This window comes from Rattus norvegicus, chromosome 2 (genome assembly GCF_021556685.1).
Source record: "Rattus norvegicus strain SHRSP/BbbUtx chromosome 2, alternate assembly SHRSP_T2T, whole genome shotgun sequence".
NCBI classification, from domain to species: Eukaryota; Metazoa; Chordata; class Mammalia; order Rodentia; family Muridae; genus Rattus; species Rattus norvegicus.
Genome location: NC_141535.1, coordinates 248341322 through 248367378, shown reverse-complemented (window position 1 = coordinate 248367378; position 26057 = coordinate 248341322). Strand labels below are relative to the sequence as shown.

Sequence of the window (26057 nt, the reverse complement as noted above, 5' to 3'; positions counted from 1 at the left end):
TCTTGTCAAATGCTGTTTTACTTTTGAATGTCTGTGAGTTGGATCCCTGGTGCCTTGAGAGTTCAAATTCCTACACAAGGTTTCCATTTGAAGTTATTGAGTGTACCTATTTAGTTGATCCTCTGCCTGAGTGTTTCAGATAAAGCAGTGAGTTGGATGGAAGTTTTGCCCTCAATGATTCAGCAGCGGAAGAGCTGGTTTTATTTCTTGTCACGTTACAATTCCATGAAACAGTAACGCTGGCTCTCCGAGAAAACAAACAAATGAGTCCACCAGAGACTCCATTTTTCTAAACATCTTCACTCAGGGACATTGTAACAACTCTATCTTTTATACCAGTTTTCTATTCTGAATACACGGAAAACAATTTTAGGGTTTCCAACACGACTTTTAACTATACTCATTTGCATTCAAACCATTGTTCTTAAACCAAAATAATTCCTTTATATAGTCACATGCTGAGAAATCTCCTCAAGGAAGATTCATTTGTCTTAACTCTAATCATAAAGAATAGAAAAGAAGACCCACCATGGAGATAGAAATAGCTTGTCCTTTTGGAAGCCTAAGTGTAAGGATTCAATCAGCAATGAAAATGAAATGTACCAACTCTGTCCCAAATTAGAGATCTGAGATTGTCTTCAAAAAGACATTCTGGACTCTCATATCCATGACTATCAACTCCAGGTGAATAGTCCATGCCCAGAGTGCAATTTTATTGTAATGGGTCCCAATTCTACCTACATAGAAGTCAGAGTCCCAACGTATTCTTCATTATGCAAACTTATCTTAGAAATTTGATAGCTTGGGTGTTATGTCCTAAGTCTGACTCACTAGAGGAAGTTCCTTAGGAGGGGATACGACCTCTGCACTTTGTCTTCCTTTAAAACAAAACTTTTAAACGATTTCCTAGTGTTGATCTATACACCGCATTTCATTATGAGATTTAGTTTGCTTCTGGGGCTGTTCCATCACCTTCCAACTACAGGAACCTATAGAAAAATGCCTCATGACCTCACATTTAACAAATCTATTTGTAGTATTCCGCAGGCAGCTGTTCCCAGGCATTAACAAATATTTGATCCAGAGTTAGCACTTGTAGGACTACCACAAAGTACCTTTCTATAGCAGACTATTTGTTACAATGCCTGTCCATACATGAAGTCCACAGGCAAAGGCAATGAATGAGTGTGGGCTCTTCAGTGGGCAGCTCCCACTAGTTGAGCCATGTGCTAGATAAATACATGTTTAACAAAATCTAAGGATATAGACTGCATTCCACGAGAGGCTTTTACTTGTAGGGGTAGAGGGGCTAGTCTCTGATTTGAATCTTAAAAGCCAGCTGAAAAGTGTATCCTGAATGTTTTGAGTAATACATTGCGAATGGCCAGGACAACAGTTGAAGTTGCTTTATCAAGCTCCCTGATAAATTGCATATTCTGTGCTATAGAACTTAGATGGGAAAATTAGGATTCCCAGAGCAGAATGAAAGCTGCCTGAAGGAGGGGCCTGTTGCTGCTGAGTAGAGAAGAGAGACCAGAGTCTTTACTATCTGCCTTCTACCTGCTACACTGCTCACCTCTTCAGTTGAATTCTTAGTTGGTGCTTCAGGAAGGACTTTCAAGTCCATTTAAATACTCTGAACTTGTCTTTCATTTTTAATTTTAAAGGAAATTTTGTTTCTGTTTTCTGTTTATCTGAACACTGGTAAGAACTGTGGTAAGATTTTCGTAATATCCATGCTATCTGTTGATAAACAGATTCTATGTTTTCCAGAGAGAGGCCATAACACTTACATGTATTACCCTCACTTATCAACAGGGGCCTACTTGGTTCTTGACTCTGAAGTTTGTGATGTTTCCATGGAGCTTAGCCCCAAGGTCAAGAATTCATAGTACACTGTAACTGTGGATCAGAAACCAATGTGCAGGTAGGGTTGACTTGAGTGAGTCAGGCACACAGGGTTCTTTCCTAGGTGGTATTTACTGTTCATCACCTTGACAACATGGCTGTCCAAATAAGACATGAACCAGAATGACATGGCATTATTTTCTTTCACCAAATACAATATAAGCACATTTTCGGTTTGAGTTCTTTATCATCCTACCTGTGATGTAACATTCTTAATTCACTAAGTTAGGAGAAGTTTCCTGAGTCCAGCTATCTCAGGAACAAATACCATGCTGACAGGGTCAAAACTGAGTTCATGCTCCCGGATCCCAGAACCCAACTCCTATCCTGCTTCTTTAGATATTTCATGCTAGTCTGTTAATCAGTAAAGGATATAAAGAGGGAAGTTGCCTTTCTCCTGTTCCTAAATTAAAGCACTCCACTCATGAATGTGTTGTCGGCCTCAACTTAATTGACTACATGAAGCTTGCCAACCTCTTTATCCCCTTACAATTTTAAATTCCAGATAAGAGTCCAGGAGGGCACCTGGCTACAAAAGCTGTGTCAATGACCCTGTGACCCAGATGAGGCCCAGTCACCAATTTAACTTCCTTGTTTAATCCCTTGTGTCAAAATATGATGGGTCAATGTGACAAGCCATCCCATTCTTTCTCACTTTGTGTTCCAAGAGTGGGGCAGAGACTGAAGGAAAAGCCATTCGGAGACTGCCCCACCTGGGAATTCATCCCATAAGCAGCCACCAAACCCAATCACTATTGCTGATGCCAAGAAGTGCTTGCTGACAGAGTCGAATATGGATGTCTCTTGAGAGGCTCTCCCAGAGCTTTACCAATATAGATGCGGATGCTTGCAGCTAACTATCAGACTGAGCATGGGGACCCCAATGGAGGACTTAGAGAAAGGACTGAAGGAGCAGAAGGGGTTTGCAACCCCATAGGAAGAACAACAATAACAACCAACTAGAACCCCTGCCCTCTACCCCAAACTCCCAAGGACTAAACCACCAACCAAAGAGTACACATGGAGGGACCCATAGCTCCAGCTGCATATGTAGCAGAGGATGGCATTGTCTGGCATCAATAGGAGGAGAAGCTCTTGGTTCTGTGAAGGCTCATTTCCCCAGTGTAGGGGAATGTCAAGGTGTTGAGGTGGGAGTAGGTGGGTGGGAGTGGGAGCATCTTCATAGACGAAGGGGAAGGGGGATGAGAGGAGGAAAGGGGATAACATTTGAAATGTAAATACATAAAATAGTCAATATAAAAATATTGTACAATCTCCCTTTGGGGATGCAAATCAGATCCCGACGTGGCCCTGCATGCACAGAAGGTAAAGCTTTCATTTTTCAGCTTCTGTCTCTGAAGTGAGGTTTTTTTTTTTTTTTTTTTTGGCTTCCACCAGGAACCTAACAACTGAGGCCAAGCTGAGTGAAAGGGAGCTGTGCAGTGCCCATGTGTGTAAGGTTTCCATGCACGTGTGTTAAAGAGAAAGGAGGGCCTAGTTCATCCAGGTAACACTGGAGTTCAAAGTCTTTAGTCCATAGGTCCCCCACCCCCACCCCAGTTATAAACAGACACCTACACCACCACCTGATTCACATATGAGTTTCTGGAATTCCAGGCCCAGAAGTCCCTTAAAGGAAACCTGTGTCTTCTGTCCTGAACCATGCTTTAGGGGCATTGCAAAGAACTTGCATTCAACACCAGGCCAGTGAAGACAGAGGTACAAAGCCTCTTCTTTCGGATTACAGTTTTAAAAAATTAGTAAAAGGAAACTAATGTTCACTACTAGGAAACCAGCTCATATACAACAAACACACTTATGGCACCACTGGGCCTTGATTTGAATGAGTTTATAGAATGAAGGACGTGGGTTCTCGTTCCCTGGAATATATCCTAGTCTCAGCACCGAGGCGAACAGCTGGCTCATTTAGAATGATGCTAAGCCTTTATAAGAGTCGAATTCTTCTATTCATAAAACAGGAAAAGATTGCTTACAACAAAGTGTTTTTGTGAGAATTAAAATAGGTTAATGTGTGGATGTGAAACTGCTTTGTCAGGTCTAAATTTTAATGATTCATCTTTTTTTTTTTATTTGAGATATGTGTCCCAAGCAACCAAAAATGTCTCCCGTGTACACCACATGCCATTACAAGCAGAGAGGTGTATGAAAAAGTTTTTTAGGCTTCGAAAGTTTTGTTTTCTAATTATGAAAATATGGGTAACAAACGTCCTTATCTCCAATAAATACTGCTGGCATCTGATTTCAAAAAAGTGGCCTTGAAGCTTCCTCTTCTGTTTTCTCTAAGCCCAGAGCACCAATGGGCTATGCCCAGGGAAACAGTAACAGTACAAGGAGGAGACAGCAGCAGGCAGGAGGAAAGCAGGACCACTGAGTGAGCTCAGTGTGAGCAGCAATCCTCCCTGGTCTCAGCAGGCCCCTCAAGGTCTCAGCTGGAGAAATCGGCTTCTCCTGCCCAGCTAGATGTCAAACAACACACACGGAACTCTAAGGTATTTTAATTTCTCGCCCCACCCTGTCTTTCCTGTGAGAGAATGGAGACTTGTGGAAATTCCTCAGAAAGGAGGATATCTTCAGCAAGTCAGTGCTGGTGATAAGAAACAGCATGACTGCAAGACACCCAAAGAGTCAAGTTTAGGGAAGTTTGCATTTGCATCTTTCCTTCAGTTATGCAGGATTAGCTCAAGGCTTGTCCTTTCTGTCTGCACACAGTACCTTCTCCTTAACATGACCTATGCAGTTGCTCTAACTCTCAGAACTTCATTCCCTTCACCTGGGAGATGGAGAGGACAGTGTCCACTGCAGGGTACTTGGCAAATATCCAATAAGCTAATGCATCCAGTGAAGGGCTTGTTTGCCATGAACGTCCCCAGTGCTGCTGGTGGCTGCCACCCTCCAAGCCCCCCTTGATGCATTTCTGATGGTCTCTGGGTTCAGCTCTCTCTTATGTGGTAGCCTCATGCCGACCGCACACCTTTCCACAATTAACAATCAATTTCGATATCATCTTTTAAATTCAAGCCACTGCACTGTCAAGTGATTATGTTCTCTAATTAAATTGATGGTGTTGAACTTTAGGTTCTGCTGCATGGCTGCCTTTATTTGATGCTTGATTTTCTTTCATAGAGTGACTACTGCGTGCTGGTGTGAAGTCACAGTATTTATTTTATAGCCGCGTGGGAACAAGCCATATGTGTGTGTGTGTGTGTGTGTGTGTGTGTGTGTGTGTGTGTGTGTGTAAACAAAGGTATTTTCACAGGATCCTATTTGGGAGTTCACATTTGCTATTCATTAATTTAAGATTCCACAATTTAACGTAAATTAAAATAGAAGCCTGTTTCTTGAAATGCACATCTTATCCTTTCCTTGTCTTGGTTAGAGTACACCAACATTGATATCTACTGAAGTCCTTACACTTGACTGGCAGTCTGTAAAGCCAGTGAGGCCCGTGTAGCCTGCAGACTTGTATCCTGTGACATTAACATCTTGTTAGTTGGAGACTAGAGATGTGAAGAAAAGAGGAGTATCAAGAAGATATCGACATTTGCCTTATCAAATGTAATAGAAAATGCTAATGTGATTCATAGGCAATGGGAAATTGAATTATAGCTTTATCTATTTAAGCCAACTTGAAAATCACCCTTGCAACTTCTGTTTCGACATGGGTGGAATCGGGCTCTAAAAGACACTTTTCATAGAGTGCAAATATAGGCATGATAGTTGACTTATAAAGCTCAGTAAGAAAATTATGCACACACTTCTAAAACAGTTTACGTTAACAAGTGAGGAAATGTATGCGTTATTATATTTACACTATAAAGAAAGACAGGGAACCGGTTATTTATATCCAGCTGCAAATAATTAGGAGTAGATAAGGGGAACTTTAAGCCAGATGAATTTTGTATATGTACCTGAAACACCGAGGAGCTGTGACATTGGCAAAATCAACCCTCACATTGAAGACTTTCCTCTTTAGTATATCACTCTGAAACTCAGCATGAATTTCATTTGTCAATTACATGGTGTGGCAAGAATGTGATTTATTCTATAATGAAATGAGTATAATGCAGGAAGTAGTGAAGGGTTTATTCAAATGTGTTAAATGCCACACGTGAACACCTTCTGAGTGACTGAGAATCAACACATTTAATAACAACCCTCACTCACTGGCTGTCAGTCTACTCACAGCAAGTCTTATACAATGGCCACATCAAAGGGCTCAGTGTTGAGTACACACTGTGCTTGCATGGCAGATTTATTCCCCTCTGAACCAACTGCCAGGAATGAGCCTCTTTGGCCTTATGGTTTTCGTATTTCACTGGAAAGCTATTTAGTGAATATTGTGTACAGTGCTGAAGGCACAGTACAATGGGGAAGTGCACAGTGCTGAAGGCACAGTACAATGGGAAGTGCACAGTGCTGAAGGCACAGTACAATGGGGAAGTGCACAGTGCTGAAGGCACAGTACAATGGGAAGTGCACAGTGCTGAAGGCACAGTACAATGGGGAAGTGCACAGTGCTGAAGGCACAGTACAATGGGAAGTGCACAGTGCTGAAGGCACAGTACAATGGGGAAGTGCACAGTGCTGAAGGCACAGTACAATGGGGAAGTGCACAGTGCTGAAGGCACAGTACAATGGGAAGTGCACAGTGCTGAAGGCACAGTACAATGGGGAAGTGCACAGTGCTGAAGGCACAGTACAATGGGGAAGTGCACAGTGCTGAAGGCACAGTACAATGGGGAAGTACACAGTCACAGTGCTCAGGCCATAATACAACATGTAAATACCCAAAGTGGATTATTTAGCCAAAGGAGTCATTTAGAAGCCCGGCAAGGGCAATGTTCTCGAATGCCATGATAGGTTCAACTCCACACAAGCTGAGGGGGCACTGAAGGACAAAGAGCAAAGGTTCACACCAGTAAGGGACTCTGTGTCTCTCAAAGGAGATCACCTTAGAAGTTAATTGGGATAGGTGCAGGGCCCAGAAAGTGTGTGGTAAATATCACTCTGCAAATTGTGTGAAGGGGTTGGAAATCAACACAACACCAATTTAAGTTTCTGCTGAAATTCCTAACGGCTAGGCTTTTGTTCTGTTTTGACTGTTTTTGAAAAGGGGGGGGGGGGTCATACAGTCCAGCATGGCCTTAAAATATTGGGTAGCAAGGATGGGTTTGAACTTTAGTTTTCCCTCCCTTACCCTCCCAAGTGCTGGGATTATAGGCTTTTACCATCAAGTGTAATTTATTCGGTGTCTGGGATGCATCAGCCAAGGATCCTGCCAACCAAGGCCTGGCCCCGGGATCTGCACCTCACTCTCCTCCTTATCTTCCTATTCTATGGGCCACTTTAATGTGAGTTCTACCAATGCAGAAAGTCTGATGGTACGAGGCTGCCCTGGCCTCACTCCACAGTTGTCTTCTCTGTGCTACTTTTAAAGGCAGTTGTTCAAGCTTAACAAATACTCCCTGAGACCCTTCTTCAAAGTGTTTAATTTGCATATTATATGGACAACAACTGTCCATTTTAGCATGAGGATTTTAATTGAGAACTGTAGCTCATTTTGTTTATTTTCAGTAAGTTTACTCCACAGAAAAGTTGATATACTCACTGTGTAGGAAGGGATCGGGGCCTCCCCTGGTGTTCTCATGACATAATCATCCCCCAGATGCCCTTTATATCAGTGCTGCCACAAGAAAATTACATCTGAAGTTCAAGGACATGTCCAGATCAAAGCAATGTCTTCTTGTCTTTTTTTTTTTTTTTTTTTTTTGGTATGAATGCCACTGGAATTCTGACTCTATAATGACAGACACAACTCTGTTTTCTTCACTACATATTTGATGTAATTCTTTTGGATGTGTCTCTTATCAGGTTAAATTTCTTTCTGTTTACATTTCACTAGTTTATTGTGCATGGAGCTTCACCATTTTTTCCACTGAATCTGTTAAAATCTCCAATGCATCATCCTTCCTGTTCTTTTTGTGCGATTCGGTCCTTAAGAGCCAGTGGGCTTTTAACCATTCATTTCTTCTTACTGTCTCAAACTCTCTTATGCACATCTGAATTTCACACTGTCATTTAGGAAAGAGGCTCCGTGACCGTCCTGACTTGGGATCTGTACAATTCCCTCATTATAGCTGTTTGTAAAATGAGGTCTTTAGAAACTTATCCACTTCAACTCTGCCACATATTCTCAAGATGTCCTCAGGGTGGCCTTGGACCTTCAGGAGCTGCATTGAAATTCTTTTCCTTCTTAGGCTTTTTTTGTGTGGGTTGATGGCTTCTTTGTCTGATTAATTTCCTTAGAAGTTTTTCTCTTTGTCAACCCTTAACATAGTTCTTAGCTTATCCTGCCCTATTACACGTTTCTATTTTATTAACTTTTTATTTAAGATAAGCAATAAGCTTGCTGTTTTCTATGCCAAGGGTTTTAAAATGTTCAGATCACTTCTCACTTTCCATTTCTCATGCTGTGAACTTAGACTGGTTCTAGTCTGGTTCGTGCAGAATAGACATTAAAAAAAAAAAGATGAAGTTGAGAAGAAGTGGGGGCCTGGGAGGAGAGGAGTCAGGGAGAAGAATGCGAATACAGTACTGATGAACAAAATTCTCAAAATGGTGATGAAACAAATGTTTATACAATCATACACACACACACACACACACACACACAAAACACAGAGTAGTTAGAGTTTTACTACTGTAAGCAGACACCATGACTAAAGCAACTCTTGTAAGGACAACATTAATTGGGGCTGGCTTACAGGTTCAGAGGTTCAGTCCATTATCACCAAAGCAGAAGCATGGCAGCATCCAGGAAGGCACGAAACATGAGAAACTGAGGGTTCTACTTCTTCATCTGAAGGCTGCTAGCAGAATACTGGCTTCCAGGCAGCTAGGATGAGGGTCTTAAATCCCACACTCACAATGACATCCCTACTCCAACAAGGCCACACTGTCTAATAGTGAATAGTGCCACTCCCTGGGCAGAGCATTTACAAACCATCACAATATAACTAATATTTGGGTATTAATTACACACACGTTTTTCTAATGGCATCTCTTTGTCCAAAGTTAGTGGTAGAAGGGTCATGGTACAGTAACACAAATGTAGCAGAAGCTTGTACTTCATCCCTCTGAAGTTATCTGTGGGTTCTAGGAACTCTCTGAGAGTTTTCTGCATGCTGCACCACACCTCATTGCAGCTTATGTCAACTCTGCATCAATATACGTATCATTCCTATGATTACCAACTTTGTTCAAGATGGGTGTGGGTATTCAGGTGCCAGCATTTAATCATTTCTATCTAGAGCAATGTACACCACTAGTTTTCCTTCAGCACTAACCTGAGGAATATAGAATAACCCTCCTCCAACATTTATTCTCTTCTTGAACCAGGAAAATAACATGATTAGTGTTCAATGCAAACACTCCTGTCAGACAGTCTTGGGTACCTGCTGCTCCTCAATGTTCTCATGTAATAAGAGTTCTAAGTCATCTCCTGGGACACCGATGACACCACTGTTTTCTTGTCTTCTGACATCTTTTGATACTGAGAACCAATCATCATTTAGAGGACTGTTCCTTTCCAGGTTATCTGTCTTTGTTTTATTCAGCTTACTGTGGCTTCTGTTGCAACATCTACACATAGATGTCTTGTTCTCCATTTGTGTTGACTTCTACTGAGATGGTCTTCATAAAGTCATCCATTTTGGTTGTAATTATTTGTATGCTTGTGAGTCTGTGGGGGAATGTGTGCACATGTGTGCAGGGGTCCTAAGAGATCACAAGGTGTCCCGTTTCCTGCAACTCGAGTCCTAGGAGGTAGTGAGTCACAACACTGCAGCTGGAAATCAAGTTCCTCTACAAGAGCAGCAAATGCTTTCAACCACATTTTAATTTGAGCATATCATGTATTTCCACCTATACCTCTCTTTTCTCCTCTTCCAGCTTTTCCTTTCGGGTACTCATCTCTATTTTCATAAAGAAAAAAATATGCATGAGGAGGAGGATGCAGATGAATGCAGTCACTACAGAAATCATCGGGCAATATGAACTATTATGTGTTAGATTTCTAGGGATTCTTCAGTTTGATAATTGGATATTTTATAATTCTGAAAATTCTGAACTATTATTTTCCCTCAGTGTTGCCTACCCTCATTCTTTTTCCTGTGATAGATCCTTATGGGACCACATTTATGCACAGTGCACAGTTATATAACAGGCTTTGAATCTTTGCGCAGAGCTGGGATTAAACCTGGAACATCAAGCAAGCCGGACACATCGTCTATACCTAAGCTGTGCACTGTTATAAATTAGCACTGTTCATTTCTTCCAAAAATTCTGCCTTAAGAATTCTATAATTTTTCTTGCTATATCTTTGAGTTTCTTAATTCTCTGTTCAACTCTTTCTAGCTGATTTTATTGCAATTATGATGATTTACATTCTTGGAAAATCTATATGGACACAGCTTCTCATATTTTCTCGGATAATATCTCCACTCTTGTTTTTTTTTTAAAGTTGCACCTGATAATTTTAATATAAAAAGAAATTCCAATTTTACCTTTTGCTCTGTTTTGTTAGTACTAATTTATTATTTTTCATGTGAAGTGTGTGAGTTTTGACTATAATATTTCCATAGAACTTTGCCAATATTCTGTTTCCTCTGAGTGTAAAATGATTGTCCTCTAGAGATTTATTGTTTATTTACCAATTTTTAACAGTTCCTCCTATTTAAGAAGAGATTAAGCTAAATTAATCATTGTCGATATTTAAAAACATAAAACCAAAATATGTCTCTGTGCTCATCTGGGACTTAATCTTCAGATTCAATTTCACCCCCCCCAACCCCCATGAAATCAGAACCTGTCTTGAGACAAGAAGAATTACACCTCTTCTCCCACCATGGGAGCAGCTGTGGCTGCCATGAGTGCTACATTCTGGGACAGGGTTTTGGAGTGCATGGCTGTGTGGAAATGGATCTCTAACTATCCATGACTGTCCCCTGCTCCCCATATCCTTCACGTTCATCGGAATGAGTGGGTTTTAAGCTTTCAATGGGCATTTTCAGGAGAAAGACAAAACTCAGGTTTGCTCTGTGGCATCTTTGAGAGGTTCATGCCAGGTAATTTCAGAGCTTGGTGTGTAGTTTATTTGAATTCCACTACTGTGAGGTCTTTTCATACATTTTGGAAGTTTTATCCAGCTTCATGTCTGGTTTAGTCATAGGGACCTAAATTATCAAAAGGAAGAAGTCTCCACAGGCTTTGGTTTGGACTTTTCAAGATGGACAGTTGGTTGTTTTCTACAAGTCTTTCACTTTTTGGATATGAAAGGATAATAAATTTACAGTCTGCTCCCGTATGTTCCTCTGTCAGCATAGCTGTGCTAGGTGCCGAAGTTGCTCCCACTGTCCACCACCTGCCTATTCTCTTTTCTATTTGGGTATTTCTAGTGTCTAACTGTGATCCCACAGTTGTAGGCTTTCTTGCTTCTCTGAAGTTGGTGTGCTTTTTTTCTCATGTATGAATAGCTTTTAATTAAGAATTCATGGTTGTTGAATTCTATCTCTATACAAGTTTTGGAGCATGCTTTAGATTGTAGTGTATAAAACATGGTGTTTTTCATTCTGTCAAACATCTAGGGACCAAGTCCTCTGGAACATCATTCATCCTAACCATCCCTTGTTGTCTTTATACTCTGCAGATGGTGTGAACCCAGCCAAAGTGAGCTTCATTGTAGGGAACCTTCAGAGCAGAGGTTTTCCTCACACATCTTCTCTTCTCTCAACATTACATGTCAAGGTTGGAATGTGTGACATGTTTTTCCACCCATACATATCACTCTTTGGTTTCCTGTCTTTATGACAGGATGGTTAATGTTATCTTTCTCACTATTAAGGGCTGATGGTTTGTCCAGTCTCTCAAGACTGACATGTTAACACCAAAATCTGTATTTCTAGAGTGGCCAGCCCAGGCACCTCTGCATAAAAAGAGCACTTAGAAGACACTTGTCCCAGTTTGTGTGCTAAACCGTGAGAGACATGGCCCTCACCCAGTCTAGTCCCCAGCGGTTTTATGTATTTAACACCATGAGGGTGGTGTCTATATGTCCAGTATGGGTTGAGGCATGAATTAATACTCTTTTTTTTCAAATTCTAAATTGCTTCCTTTTGCTGCAGTCAAACCTGATTCCTCTAAGCTGTATGATCTTTCACTGTTTGGCATATTTGTTTTCACTGTCCCTGCCTTTGCGTAGTCCTACCTTTGAGTGGATACTCAATGGTGTTTAGATCTGCAGTTTATTAATACATCCTTGTGTTCCCTAGTTGACTGGATGCACTTCCCAGGCCCAAGTACAGAGCAAGTCTATGTCCTATACTCATTCTTTCCTGTGTCTAATAAAATTAATTAAGCAGAATCTACAGGACCTACTCAGTTCCTTATCTGTGTTTCCAATGATGGAACAAAGGGAAAATCCCAATTGTCAGCACAAGGAAAACATTTCCCACTGAACACAAACAGCCTGTTGATAAAGGAGTCAGAAAAACGCTGGGCTTCCTTTAGAGGCTGAGATCTCACATGGGGAAATGGTCTAGTACCTCTTCCGTACATTTTGGAAGTTTCTTAGGCAAAAGAAAAGGAAAGTGACATCTTGTATCTTCGGTCGAAGCAGGGCTTCCTTCCAGGAAGTAAATCTCTGTGACTATTTTTCAGTTAAACTCTTAAGCCTCCTATAGTTTGTCTAAACTCCTTCTGGATTCTTGTTCCACGTTGTTTGGGGTTGAGCAAAAAGGGCTCTGTCCTCTGTGTTTTCCTTTATTTTGTCAGGAAAGTTCATCTCGGAGGCTGATTCTCCGATGCCATTTTGAATTCAATAGTGTTTTGAACAAAATCATACTTGGCTTCAAAGGCTCCCATAACTCGCAAGATCTGCAAACAGAAATTCAGTTGGTTCTGCTGCTCCAGGGCAGCAGAGGAGCCTGTACTTTCTTTTATAGTTTCTTGTAGGCAAAATGTTTGAAGTAGCACAAAAGCATACAGGTTACAGTTTATCCAGAGTGTTCCTGCCTGTAGTCTCCTTTGTATCAGTCAGAGGAGGGTACGTTCAGGGAACAGAGATGCAAGCACACATCTATTGGCAAGAGTTTAATGCATGCTCGTCTCAAAGTCAAGAGTACTTCATGTCAGCAAAGGGTGAGAACCAGGATGAGTGGGGGAGAAGCAGGAATCTACACCTTTCTGTTCACTCAGGACCTCAATGGTGGTCCAGTGTGGCCTTCAGCATACAGTATTCATGTTCATAGCTGAAGTCACTGTCCCTGAGATAAGGAAGGGGAAAGAAGCAAGGCACAGCTTACAGGAAGTGATAAGGAGTCCTACCTGGAAGTGGCCTCCATCACATTTCTGCTCAGCTTCTTTATAAAGTTAATCTGAGGGTCAAACATCCTGCAGCCATGATAGACCACATTGCCTTGGCAGCAAGGATCCAAATAAAGGGTCGGAACAAGACTCTGCAAATACTCCTTCCTCAGTGTGACACAGACTGAGTAGTAAACACTCATGACTATAATGATTCTCTTTCCTATCTGGCTGGACAGGAACATGAATGGGCCACTTTAGTAAAGACTGGGTCTGCAGATGAATAGTGCAGAACTCCAAAGTTCTTTCTCAGCAGCAGAAACAGAAGGGCTGTACAGGCAGTAATTCCTACAGAGGGAAAGTGACTTCAATGAATGAGGCATCTGTGAACTACTTACCAATAGCCTCCCAACCAACTGCCTTGAAATGTGGGCTAAAGGGGTGTCGTGCGATGTGCAGGGACTCTCACAACATTTCTTAGGGTGCAGAGTACTCCCATTTTGCTTAGTCAAAGTATGATTATGGCAGAAACCTACTTGTGTGACATTGGTAGGTCCTGTTGTATTACTTAATGACTTAGAAATTGTATCCAAAACAGCATCCCTAACTTTGCAATCCTTGAGGGCAAACAGACTCTATTCTGTTTTACAATCACCACCAAACCACTTCTGGATAAACAGACAATGCCTTAGGGCTGTTGGTGCAAATCAACACATTTAAAACAACCCACTCTGAACGTGTTAGGTAGAACTGTCATCTTTCATTCCGCCTATGAAATCCACGGCTGTTTTATGCTCCTGGCTCAGCAGGCATTTTTCTGAAGTTATCATTTTATTTTAATTTTGGTGCACTGCTGTTAAATTCACTGTGAGGTAGCAGCAGACCACAGGGTGTCGAGGTTCATTCTGTCCTGGGTGCCATTACACAAAGGCTCTCATTTCGGGAGATATGTGAACAAAGCTGTTTTGAGTGCTGCGTGAGTCCCGAGGATTATTTATTGTGATTGTTTTCTTTATCCACAGAAGAATCCTCCTTTTTCTCTCTCTCCACATTTTTTTTCTTTCAGTGTCAGCCGTTCTGGCAGCACCTGCACCCATTTGGATGATTCAACTCCTCCTCTCACTCCACAGTCCTGCCTTCTTTCCTTCAACCTTCATCTTTGCAAACGTTGCTAGCGTTAGCAATTTGTAAGAATTAATTAGGTTCCTTTTTCAATTTCCTTGGAGGCAGTGAGTTACAATGAAGGTAACCACAGCCCTAAAAAATCAGGCTTTTAAGGCTCGGTTCCAAATCCCCCTGTGACACATATGCTTTGCTTTCTAAAGCTATCAAAGTTGAACTGTATCCATTCATTAGATGGAGAAACTTAGCTGGTTTTCAGGAATGTGGCTTCTCATGTATGTATTTTTATTTCACTAACTGGTGAACAGTCAATGTAGCTGGTGTTAATACCAATACACACTAAGTCGTTTTGTGTGTGAACTCAGTTAATTAATCCTCACAGTCCCAATGTCACAGCTAAACAAATTTCCATAGAATTAATGGATTCATTTGGTTCCGTAACAAATGGAAGGACTTGGATTGAAATCTGGGGTGACCTGCCACAGATTCTGTGCCTTACTGCCTGGAATGCAGGTGGATTACTCAGCTGTGAGACAGTAATGACACTGTTTTTTTTTTTTTAATTTTATTTTTCTTGGACATTTTATGTATTTTATGTAGTATTTCAAAGGTTATCCCCTTTCACCCTCTCTCCTATACTCCCTCCCTTCCCCCTGCTTCTATGAGGATGCTCCCACTCTCAACCACCTTAAGGCCCTGGCATTCCTCTACATTGGGGAAACGAGCCTTCACAGGTCCAAGGGCCTGTGTTAGCACATTAATACAACTGTTTTAATCCATTTTGCTACTGAATCCTCAAGAAATCTCTTAGAGGGGCTACCTCCAGGATCTTATGATCTTATGAAGACCGAGTCCCTGAGAGAAACACTGGTTTCCTGAGTACTCTGGAGTTAGGAAGGGACAGAGTAGGGTTTGGCCTCTGTTCACATGACTCTAAATTCTGCCTTTGTCATGTCATCCTTCACTGTACTGACAGCTGTTCTAATCATATTACTCTGAACCTTATTTCTCCTTCGTTTTTCTTGCTGTTTTCATGAATTAGCAGCAGAGAACAAACAGGCTGCCTAAGTTTGCTGACAATGCATCAAAGGAGTAAATTATCAGACTTACTTTCTCTAAGAAGTCACCATATAAAATTAAACAAACAAACAACAACAACACCCAAAGCCAAAATCACCATGAAGCTGAACAGTGGTCTAGAGGTGTTAAGACTGTCTTGTTACCTTCTTGGTGCCCTTCCTTTCTTCTAGGAATGCATTAATACATATCAAAGGAAAATATCAGGATCTCAGGTGTGGGCAACACCACAAAATGGCTCCATTATTTTGAAATGAAAGAATGAAATCAGACTAATACACTTTAATATTTTGTTCAAATTTGCATAATCAGTTAAAATAATCAGATAAAAGTATAATTTGGTCGTTTAATTTTCTGCTGGATGTTAATGTTCACATGGTAATCCCCAAACTTAAAATTTTATTATGACTTAGTCAATATTCAAAAAGCAGTTGTGCCCCTTTATTCATACTAGATATAATAGAGTCAATAATTCAGTGATTAAAATGATGTATATAAAATATATTGCTATGCCTCATTGCAAAAGTTATTTCCCAAGGTAGTTTGGCATTTTTTTTCACATGTGGGAAGAAATGAAAGAAAAGTAAAAAGAGAAAAAAATTAAGAAGCAATCAGAAAAGAACGTAATTTGCTAATGGTGGGAAAGAGAGAATGTGAATAAACAGATGTCCAAAAATGGGGAAGGAACGTGTGTGCGCAGAGGGGCTTGTGTGCACAGAGGAGCTTGTGTTCACAGAGGAGCTTGTGTGCACAGAGGATGCTTCCTACAGTCTGGTCTCTTTGTTCTGATTTTCTTTCTAAACCTTTGTGCACACTGACATTAGTGTCCCATACTCTTTCAATGGGCATGTTCATCTAGTTCTTCACGTACACTCACACACTATCAGACACAAGCCTATCAGTCAGTAAGTGTTACAGCGGTTAATTGCATCAATAAGGTAAAGACTCAAGACAATGCTATTACTCTAGTTAGTCTACAAATGGCTCTCAAACATTGAGTTACAAATTTCAATTCTATGAATTATGTGCCATTATATACATGCTTCTGGAGGAAACCTACCTGCTGTGCAGCTGGATTTAAATAAGTTCAGATTTATAAACATCAGATTTATATAGTCTGGTGTAAAGTCTGAAGCTTCTAGGTCATTTGAATAATGCGTGGTGAAGTGACTTGGTAGCTTTCAGAATCTGGCCCTCTGGCAGCTTACCAGGACAGGAGACCACAAGTGATGAAGCCGCAGAGACGTGTTGCTGTTGTTATTTCCTTCCTGACTCTAATGCTTCAATTTAGCATGGAATAATTTTCAACCTCGAGCACTTTCTTCCTCTTTGAAATTGTTTTTTATTTTATGTTCGTGTTTGTTCTGGCTCTGTTACACTTATAACTTATATATTATTTTTCTGAAATTTCAGATATCAACCAAGAAAGAACTACAAATGGAAAGGAATATACAGAAATCCTCATCAAGGAAAAGTTTTGTTCTTGTGCTGAAGCAATAGAGTGGCTTTATTTTTCACTTTTAGGAAAAGGAAGACAATAGTAAAAGAATGAGTATTTCTTTATCACAGTAGCATTCTGATTTCCACAGACCTGTAACACTAAAACCCCTTTCAAAATTCGTTTAAGAGTTTGGGAGAATACATCTAAGTCTTGGACTCATGGTTTCAAAAAGATTCCTCATGCTCATTGTAAAGGAAGGTTATGGTGAGTGTGTAAAACAAAAGAGCAAACATTTAACTCAGTTGCATCTAGGGTTATGTGCACACAACCATAGCCCCGCATCTCTCACATCATGAACTCCACAGGGAGAAAAAGGAAAGTTCAGTTCTAAGTCCTTTTAAATGTTGCCTTCTTGGGGAGATTTGTTGTGAAAAATGTGCCATGTAGGTGATTAGCAAAACATCTCTAGCATTCACTGACAAGATTTCTGCAGTTTGCTCCAGACCCGGAGTCACCTACAGTCCCTTGTTTTGCTGTTGGCATTACATTTTTCCTCTGTCTTGCCCTTGCAATGACATACCAGAAATCTCCCAAGCCTTCTCTGCAGATGTAGGAAATAAGAATATGTAAATACACTTACTTAATATGCAGATGTTTCTCTGAATAGTTAATCACCCCAGGTTATTCTTTCTTTGATCACCGAGCATTGGATCTAAGCATCCCCACTGAATTCACAAGCTCCCAGCTGTATCTCCTCTGAGGTTTCATGCTTCTTAGAGGAGGACATCTTCCTCTAAGGTACCCTTCCTGTGAGGTACCCATCATTCTCCAAGGGAGCGCTCTTCCTTCTCATTATTGACTTCCTTTTGTACTACAGTTAGGCCATTGGAGACTGACTAGTGGGCACTTCCTGTCCCCTCCCTCTTGTGAGGCTATTGTTGCTTTCATGTATGGATTCTCCCTTTTGTTTTGTAATAATAATAATAATATAAATATTTAATAAACATAAATATTATTATTGTTATTTAAATGTCAAGTTCAGTTTTGCCCTTTGGCATCCAGTCTGAGGTTGTGCTGTGTGTTGCTAACAGCCATGCACAGCACCTTAGGATTAGTGTAGCTTCAGATTTGCCACATTGAATTTTAACTGTATATCCCCTTTTCCTCCCCTTTCTACATAATTAGCTACTTGAAGACTGGGTCTTAGCCCGAATCCTCATCTGGAATAAATGAATAGGGAATATTATAGAGGCAGAAATAAGAAACCAAGGGTTGAACAGTAATTCAGACAGTCCTCAATGCCCCCCCTGCAGGTACCTTTGATTTCCTTGCTCCTTTCAACCTCTGTATGGTGGGTCCTGTCTGTTTCAAGGTTGACAGCTGCAATTTCTTCCAGTCATAAGTTTGATATCTCTGAATAAATTACCCAAGGTTTTGGGAAGAACTTCATGACTAGCTCAAGAGCATTGGTTGCATCTCTTGGAGCTTCTGCTGCCTGTCCCCTTTGGTCCCTTGCTTCTGGCTTTAGAGCAATTGTACTAAGTCAACCTAATTGGAACATTCCAGTCCACATGTCTGGATCTAGTTATGTTGGAAGATAAAGTGCACATTTGCATAAATGAATATGTATAAGATGCAAAATTATGCACAAATACGCACCTTTGATATATTGGATAAAAGCTTGGTTCCTTGCACACCCCAAAAATGTCTTTACTATTTATTTGGCCATAGGAAGAATCACTCAATTCCATTTACTGATAATTGTGAGCTAAATCATTCTAATACTGAGTGAAATGGTCAATGTGTGAATTCATCATTGTCAAAATCTAAGTCAGATAGATATTTTTTCACCTTAGTTTGTATTTTGTATTTTTACAGTTAATTAATATATTTCTGTAGCTATATATATTTTATTCTTGGACATCAGGAAGGGTGTTAAACGTTTTAAACTCTCTATACTTCAATTATCTTATCTTTATAAAATGGAATTTGTGTCCCTTCCCTCTGAGCAAAAGCACTATGTAAATATTGAGCCATCTTTACTGAAACCACGTGAAAATGCTGGTATAAAGATAGTATCAGAAGTACTTGGTGTTCTTATGGGACTCCTAACAGTGGGAGTGTAGGATGTCTCGGACTCTTTTGCTTGCCCTTGGGACCCTTTCCCTCCTACTGGGTTGGCTATTCCAGCCTTGATATGAGGCTTTGTACTTGGTCTTATTATACCTTGTTATGCTGAGTTAGGTTGATATCCCTGGAAGGTGTATTCTTCTCTGAAGGGAAATGGAGTAACAGTGGATCTGGGGGGAGGAAAGGTTGCGGAGGGGGGAAGAGTAGAGGAAGCAGAAACTGTGGTCAGGGTGTGAAGTGTGAGAAGAAGAATAAGAAAGGAAATATACCATCTATAAAAGGTACTAGGAAAACCTGATGATTCATCTCTTTTGCCTGATAGAATGATTATACTGAGAAAATCTAGTGTAATGATGTGGTCACTTAGTAACTATGGTCTGGGATTTTGTGGATCCCATGTTGCACAAAGTGAGGGAAGCACTAACTTTAAAGAACAGGAGACCTTACTTTGTTCAGGCAACCAAACTCTTATTTATAAAACATGCATAAAATTTTATATGTATGCGGGTTATTGATATCAGTTTTGCATGTATGAAACATAGACTAATTACTGTACACACATATAAAACACATGTCCTGGAGTATACAGATATGGAATTTGAAACTCAAGGGAGGAGAAGTCAAGCTTCCATAGGGTGTCACAGGCCAGATGGTAACAGGAAGGCATTTTATCTAATAGTGTTCAATCTTAATTCCATGAACTCTACCTGATTATAAGGACTTGTAATTCCAAGACACTCTCAAGTAGAAAATCCCTTACAGCAGGGTAGAGATGTGGTCATTTCTGTCCCCACCACTGAGATATTAGCATGGCCAGTGAACAGTGGTGTCCCTGAGTTCTGGATGCAGCTATTCTTCCCTGACATCCATTATGTGATCAGTCTCAGCCGCTCTCTAAATCTCGAGTCCATTCTGCTGGTTTTCTACATTCTCTTTTCTCTTCTGGCAAGATGTGGTTCTGTCCCTGCTTTCCCCCCCTTCAGGTTAACCTGTGGGCTTTCTGAAACTCTGTCATTCTTCTACTTTAAAAATCATGGGCCTGGTTCCTACCAAGCTGACAGTGAGAATGAAACACAAATGCCAATAAAGAAAACGAATCTGTCCAAATACAAACCCACTAGCTATACCTGGGTTTAATGGTGTCTCCATTTCCCCTGACTCTCTAATGGTGTTCAGTGCATATGTACTATATGTGTGTATGTGTGTCCTGTATGACAGTGTATATTTCATGTGTTTAATGTGTATAGGCAGGACACCTCATGCATAGCCAAGGTGTATGAATAACCACCCACATGCTTCTCCAGAGCATCTGGATCTTATCATGAACAGGAGATTCTGTGCCCACCACACAGCTCTGCTGGGTTTTGTGAACTAGGGTTTGTTTGGGAGACTTTGGCTCCACTCCTTTGTGAAGTCAGCTCAGTAAAATCCACAGGTGGCACTCAGTTTTTGGCATTTGATGGGATGATTTCACAAGATTACCACTTTGAAACTTTATCACAACCAAGAGACACAATGCACGTAGTATCCCTCGCACACCTGCACTTCAAACACTATGCAGCAGGAAAGAATAAAATTCAACAAAATTGATGTGAAGCACATTGTTTGTGGGACATTTGCAAACATTTGAGCACCTGAAACTATGATTTAGAGAAAGCTAAAAGTCAAAACACTACAAATGCGGGAAGGATATGGGAAAGAGGGTCTCTTATTCACCGTCTCTGTGATCATAAACTAGTGCATCTGTTCTAGAAATCAGTGTGGTGTTCCTGAAAAGCTAAATTTACATTGACCTTGTGACCCAGCTACCTTGGTATAAGCCCAGGCATCCTCTACCCAATGTCACCATCTCACAGAGACAATGAAGTTCCATACTCTGATCTGTGGCATCCCTTTAAAGACCTGGTGGGTCTGGGAGTGGAAACATTGAGGGCCCACTGTTTGTTCTTTAACAGTTGTAATTGTGTTTCATTTCTCAGCATTAACACCTTGATTCTTCCCTCCCAATCTTGTAAAAATCAAATCAGTTAGAGCAAATACATAATGATACAATGACCAGGATATCTCTCTCTCTCTCTCTCTCTCTCTCTCTCTCTCTCTCTCTGTGTGTGTGTGTGTGTGTGTGTGTGTGTGTGTGTGTTAGTTTGTTATCTTCCATTCCTAAATTCCAGAGGGATCAACCGGCAACCTTTGCAATAAAAGTCCTTTAACTCAATAGAAATCTTCTGTAATAAAAGTGCCAAGAATCTAGGGACTTGTCAAAATCTGACCTCTGAGGCAACAGCCTTGGGGTTCTGCTTCAGCCTGGATGACACAGTGTTGGAAGCTTTTCCTCAAGGTTTTATCGGGTGGCTGTGCCTTTTTTCTGCTCAGAACTCTGAAAATATTCTATCAAAAACTGCCTCCTGGTCAGGTATCAGGTATCACTTGCTCAGTCTTATTGAGAAATTTCACCCAAAGTGTGCAGATCACCAGCTGACAAACTTTAGATGATGATGGTGATCTTCTCTGACAGGCAGCTCAATGCCAGGAGTGTTCAGAGAGTTAACAGTTGCCTTGCAGCTTGCTGAGAGGAACCTGGTGTGGCTGTTCCCTGGGAGGTTCTGCCAGCACCTGACCAATGCAGATACTGATGCTTGGAGCCAACCATCAGACTGAGCTGGGGACCCTGGTAGGGGAACTGGTAGAAGGACTGGAGGAATAGAGGGGATTGCAACTCCATAGGAGAAACAATATAGTTTCTGAACCATTCAGTGCTCCCAGGTTCTAGACCACTAACCAATGAGTGTACAGGAAGGGATCCATGGCTTTATACATACGTAGCAGAGGATTGCCTTGTCTGACATCAATGAGAGGAGAGGTCCTTGGTCCTGTGGAGGTTTGATTCCCCAGTGTAGGGGGCTGCTGGAGGGTGGGGGTAGGAGTGAGTGGGTGGGTGGCAGAGAACCCCCGTAGAGGCAAAGGGGAGGGGGAGAGGGCAGATGTGGAATGGAGAGAGGGATTGTGGAGAGGTAACCGTGAGGGGGATATCATTTGAGATGTAAACAAATGGAATGATTAATAAAAAAATTAAAAAATAAAACAGTTGCCTCATGAGACTGGAAGATTCATGTTCATGTAAAATAACTACTGATTGGTATCAACATTTATGGATATATTTAGAACTGTTCCATTTATCTAGTTATCAATACCATCATCTGGTTATCATCAACATCAAAGGTCATATGTAGAAAAGTATGTAAATGAAATAAAAAGATAAAAGATATAGCCTGTGTATATTTTGGGTAAGATACTCTTATCCCCAAAGTAGTTTCTTTAAAAAAGTCAAATAATGGAAAACAATTTTGAAAGACAACTTTATTCACAGGTCAAGGATATTTGCAGTGGGATACTCCAAGGAGTTGTCCTCTTTCCATATTGAAAATGGTGTGGTATCATGGTGTTGATGACATTGTATCTAGCTCATATTAACTTCATGATAATAGTGTTTATATTTCCAAGCTAGAAGTTCATTCATCCAACTGAGTAAGCATCACCACCCGCTCTCATCTTTCAATGAATTGCTTCCTACTTGTGTCTACCAGGTCTGATCAAGTGCTGCACATTGGATCTCTGCTGGTGTCCAGCAAGTGAGACCTAAGTCAGAGTCATAGTGCTTTAGAGACAAGGGTGAGATCTCTAGGAGCGCTAGGCATGAAGATGACACTGGAAGAATTGAGTCTGTATATCATTCAAACCTTTGCTGGGATCTGCTGAGGCCATAGTACACACAGAGGGGTGTATGTGTGTGTGTGTGTGTGTGTGTGTGTGTGTGTGTGTGTGTGTGTGTGTGTGTGTCTGTGTGTATGCTCATATATATGACCTAATAAAGCAGCCATAGCAATTTTAGACATTTCTCAGTAGTTATGGTGATAAAGAAAAGAGACTTACAGTTCACGACCACTCTCACTTTCTTCACATCTGGGAATGATACATCGTTCTCTGCACTGCATTCGTACTCCCCAGCCTGGTCTCTTGTAATTCCATAAATGTCCAAATATTGTCCATTTTCAAATGGTTTTGCTACAACAATAACAGAAAATAGACAGTGCATTTAATTGTTACTGTTAGAGGCTTCATTCAAGGAAAACAACCACCTTAGCGGTTCCTAACAGACATCACTCTCCAGACAATTCCACACGCGACAGAAAACAAGAAAATGGGGACCCAAGAGCAGAAAGCCCATGTTTTCCTTAATTGGTTCTGGTTTCAAAGCCTTCATATAGAACAGCCCTGAACCATGTCCTCTCAATGTGCATGGAATTCACTCGTGTCACTTGGTGTGTACTTTTATATAGTGCAAAATACCAACTGGACACTTCACCTAACTAAATGTCTCTTTTCTCATGGGAACCTCCTTCTGCTCAGCAGCCAGATGGCTTGATGAAAATACACAGGGCTATAAAACCAACACCAGAAGCCCCTATCCAAAACTGCCAATGCTCCCAAGCAAGCCACACTGTAAATGCTATATGCAAATCACCCAGTGAATCTCAGGGAAGAGCTTAATGATTCTCAACTAAGAGTTAAGTGGTTATACAAACAAACCAAATTATCTTTATTTTTTTATTATTCCAGTGAAAACATTCTGTTTGACTAAAAATAACGGTAGATTAAGAATATAAAGTCATAATCACAGATGGAAAAATATCCCCAAGTTAATGAGATTGGAAATCAAGACTCCTTTCTTCAGTAATAGGATTTGTACTCAAACAAAAGCAGAGTCATTGGGCAGCTGGGGTCCTGACAGAGTCTCTGCAGAGAAGATGTGGTGCTTGGAGTGAAGTTCTCTCTCCCTGTCCTTTAGATAACTGTGAAATATATTCACATTTCAGTGCCTACAGAAGGGATTGGGAATGAAGGAACCTACTAACCATCATTTCCCAAAGTCAAGGCTTCCTCTGTCTTCATGCTGTCACCTTTCCAGAAATACAATGACCCAGAAGTTAGAAAGTTAATGGGATTCACTTTCAATAAATCTAAGGAAATTCAGTTACAGCCTCTCAAATCTAGAATGCATGTCAATTACTGTACCCCCTGTGGGTTCTGTCTGGGACAGTATTCACCATCACAGTTTGCCCTCAGAATGACTGTGACTTTGCCAATAAAAGACATGAGTGTTCAGAATATATCTGACTCTTTTGCTGTTTACCATGTTGCTCTCATTTGAAGATGGAGAGAGTTAAACCTCTGGAATATTAGTTGACTGACAAACTGTTCAGAGAAGTAAGATTTCAAAATAAGAATTAACTTCACAATCTAAATTGGAGAACATTGGTGACAAGATCCCAATCACCCAATCTATACCTAGACACAGTGCTCCATCATGTGACTCTCTTTCTGATTTGTTCTCACAACTCCAGTTTCAAGGACTTAAATTATTCTGCAAAAACAAATGAAACTTGGAAGACAAATACTCATCTACACCAGGCACATACCGCAACCTATCTGAACGATCAAGAGTCATGTAATCATTAGCTAAGTAATTAAACTTGGAAGCTATATACACATGCTCCACATGCTCTTTAGTTCTTATTGCTTAACCATAACAAGAATAAAAAAACACTAGCCTTTAAATCATTGAAGGTTAGGATGTTGATTTTATTAGTTTGATTAGTATATATTAATTATGCACAGTAAGGAATTTCATCCACACACTTTTCTACATGTACTTAATATATTTCAATCATGTTTGTTCCCTGTTATCCTTTCTTACCCCTCTGTCATCCCTATCCATCTCCTTCCACTCCCCGGGTACACTCTCTTCTGCTTTCATGTGACCTGGTGAATTTCATTAGGGTTCTTGATACTGGCATGCTGTTTATTTATGGGTGCATATATCAGTGGCTATATCAGTTAAGAAAATATTTCTTTCTTCACCATCAACCATCACATTTTTGTAAATTCTCATGGAAGACAACATAGATTTTTTTAAAAAATACATACTAGAATCAATAAACGTAGAAAAATGTGAGAAACAATGGGTTCAGAACAAATGTTGCAAATTCTGAGAAGAAATTGAGTATACCATGGGCAGAAATGTCACTATAGCATCAGCCAGCACCAGAGATGCCTTTTATACCTACTGAGTATATATCCCTGTCATGGGCATGGTTGCCACAGTCTACAGAGTGACTTGGAGATCTTTCTTCACACTGCCTCCAAATGAGGCCTGAGCTGTCAGTCAGAGAGTCATATGATGCTACAGTCATCCATCAGTCATACAATCCCCCCAATAAAGGGGGTAGATGGTACAGACAGTCATCAGTCATATGACCCCCATAAAGGCACCTGTCAGATGTAAAACATCCCTTAGGGTCATTCTGCTTTTTTTGTCTGACTATTGGAACTTTTGGTCTGATGTAGCATCTACTCTCCTTGCCACAAAAGGTAGGCATAGGGTGTCTGTCTTATGTGGGTAGAATGCCCATTCTGAACTCACCTTTGCTCTGTTCTAGGGTTGGTCATTCCAGAGCTGAATTCCAGATTGGAAAATTAAGAGCTGTGTTTGTCAATATATAAACATTTGATCAAGTCATTTTAGTCCATCAGTGCAATTCAGCTCAACCCATCCCAAAGTTAAAGATCAGGACAAGGCTTGATGGACGTAGAGAGAAAAGACAAAGACAATAACCCCACATGAGACAGGGATCTACTTAGTTCTAATATGACCCCTGTAGATGTTCACAGTGTGATGAGCTTCATCACCCCGTGAGTGGCAATTTCAATGGTGACGCAAGAACAATGGAAACAGCAGACTCCTGGTCACAGTGCTTCCCCTGTACTAGGAGTGAAGCTCCTATTGTGTCATTGTGTGTTGTCATGCCATCCTCACATGGCACATACTTAATAAATATTTACTGAATGGGTAATCATATGTCCACTTAATGAGAATGAAGTCCCATGCACTAAAAGTCCATACTAGAAGAACTCTCCACTTCACTTTCATTGTCACAGA

At 40.7% G+C, this 26057-nt stretch overlaps 1 protein-coding gene across 2 annotated transcripts in view; it reads right to left on the bottom strand.

Annotated features, from left to right (window-relative positions):
• Negr1 (neuronal growth regulator 1) overlaps positions 1-26057 on the bottom strand; it is a 736493-nt gene that overhangs the window by 219994 nt on the left and 490442 nt on the right. For both annotated transcript variants that reach the window (XM_087631810.1, NM_021682.2), the window contains 1 exon segment: positions 22991-23122. In XM_087631810.1, coding sequence (XP_087487936.1) covers positions 22991-23122 — 132 coding nt within the window.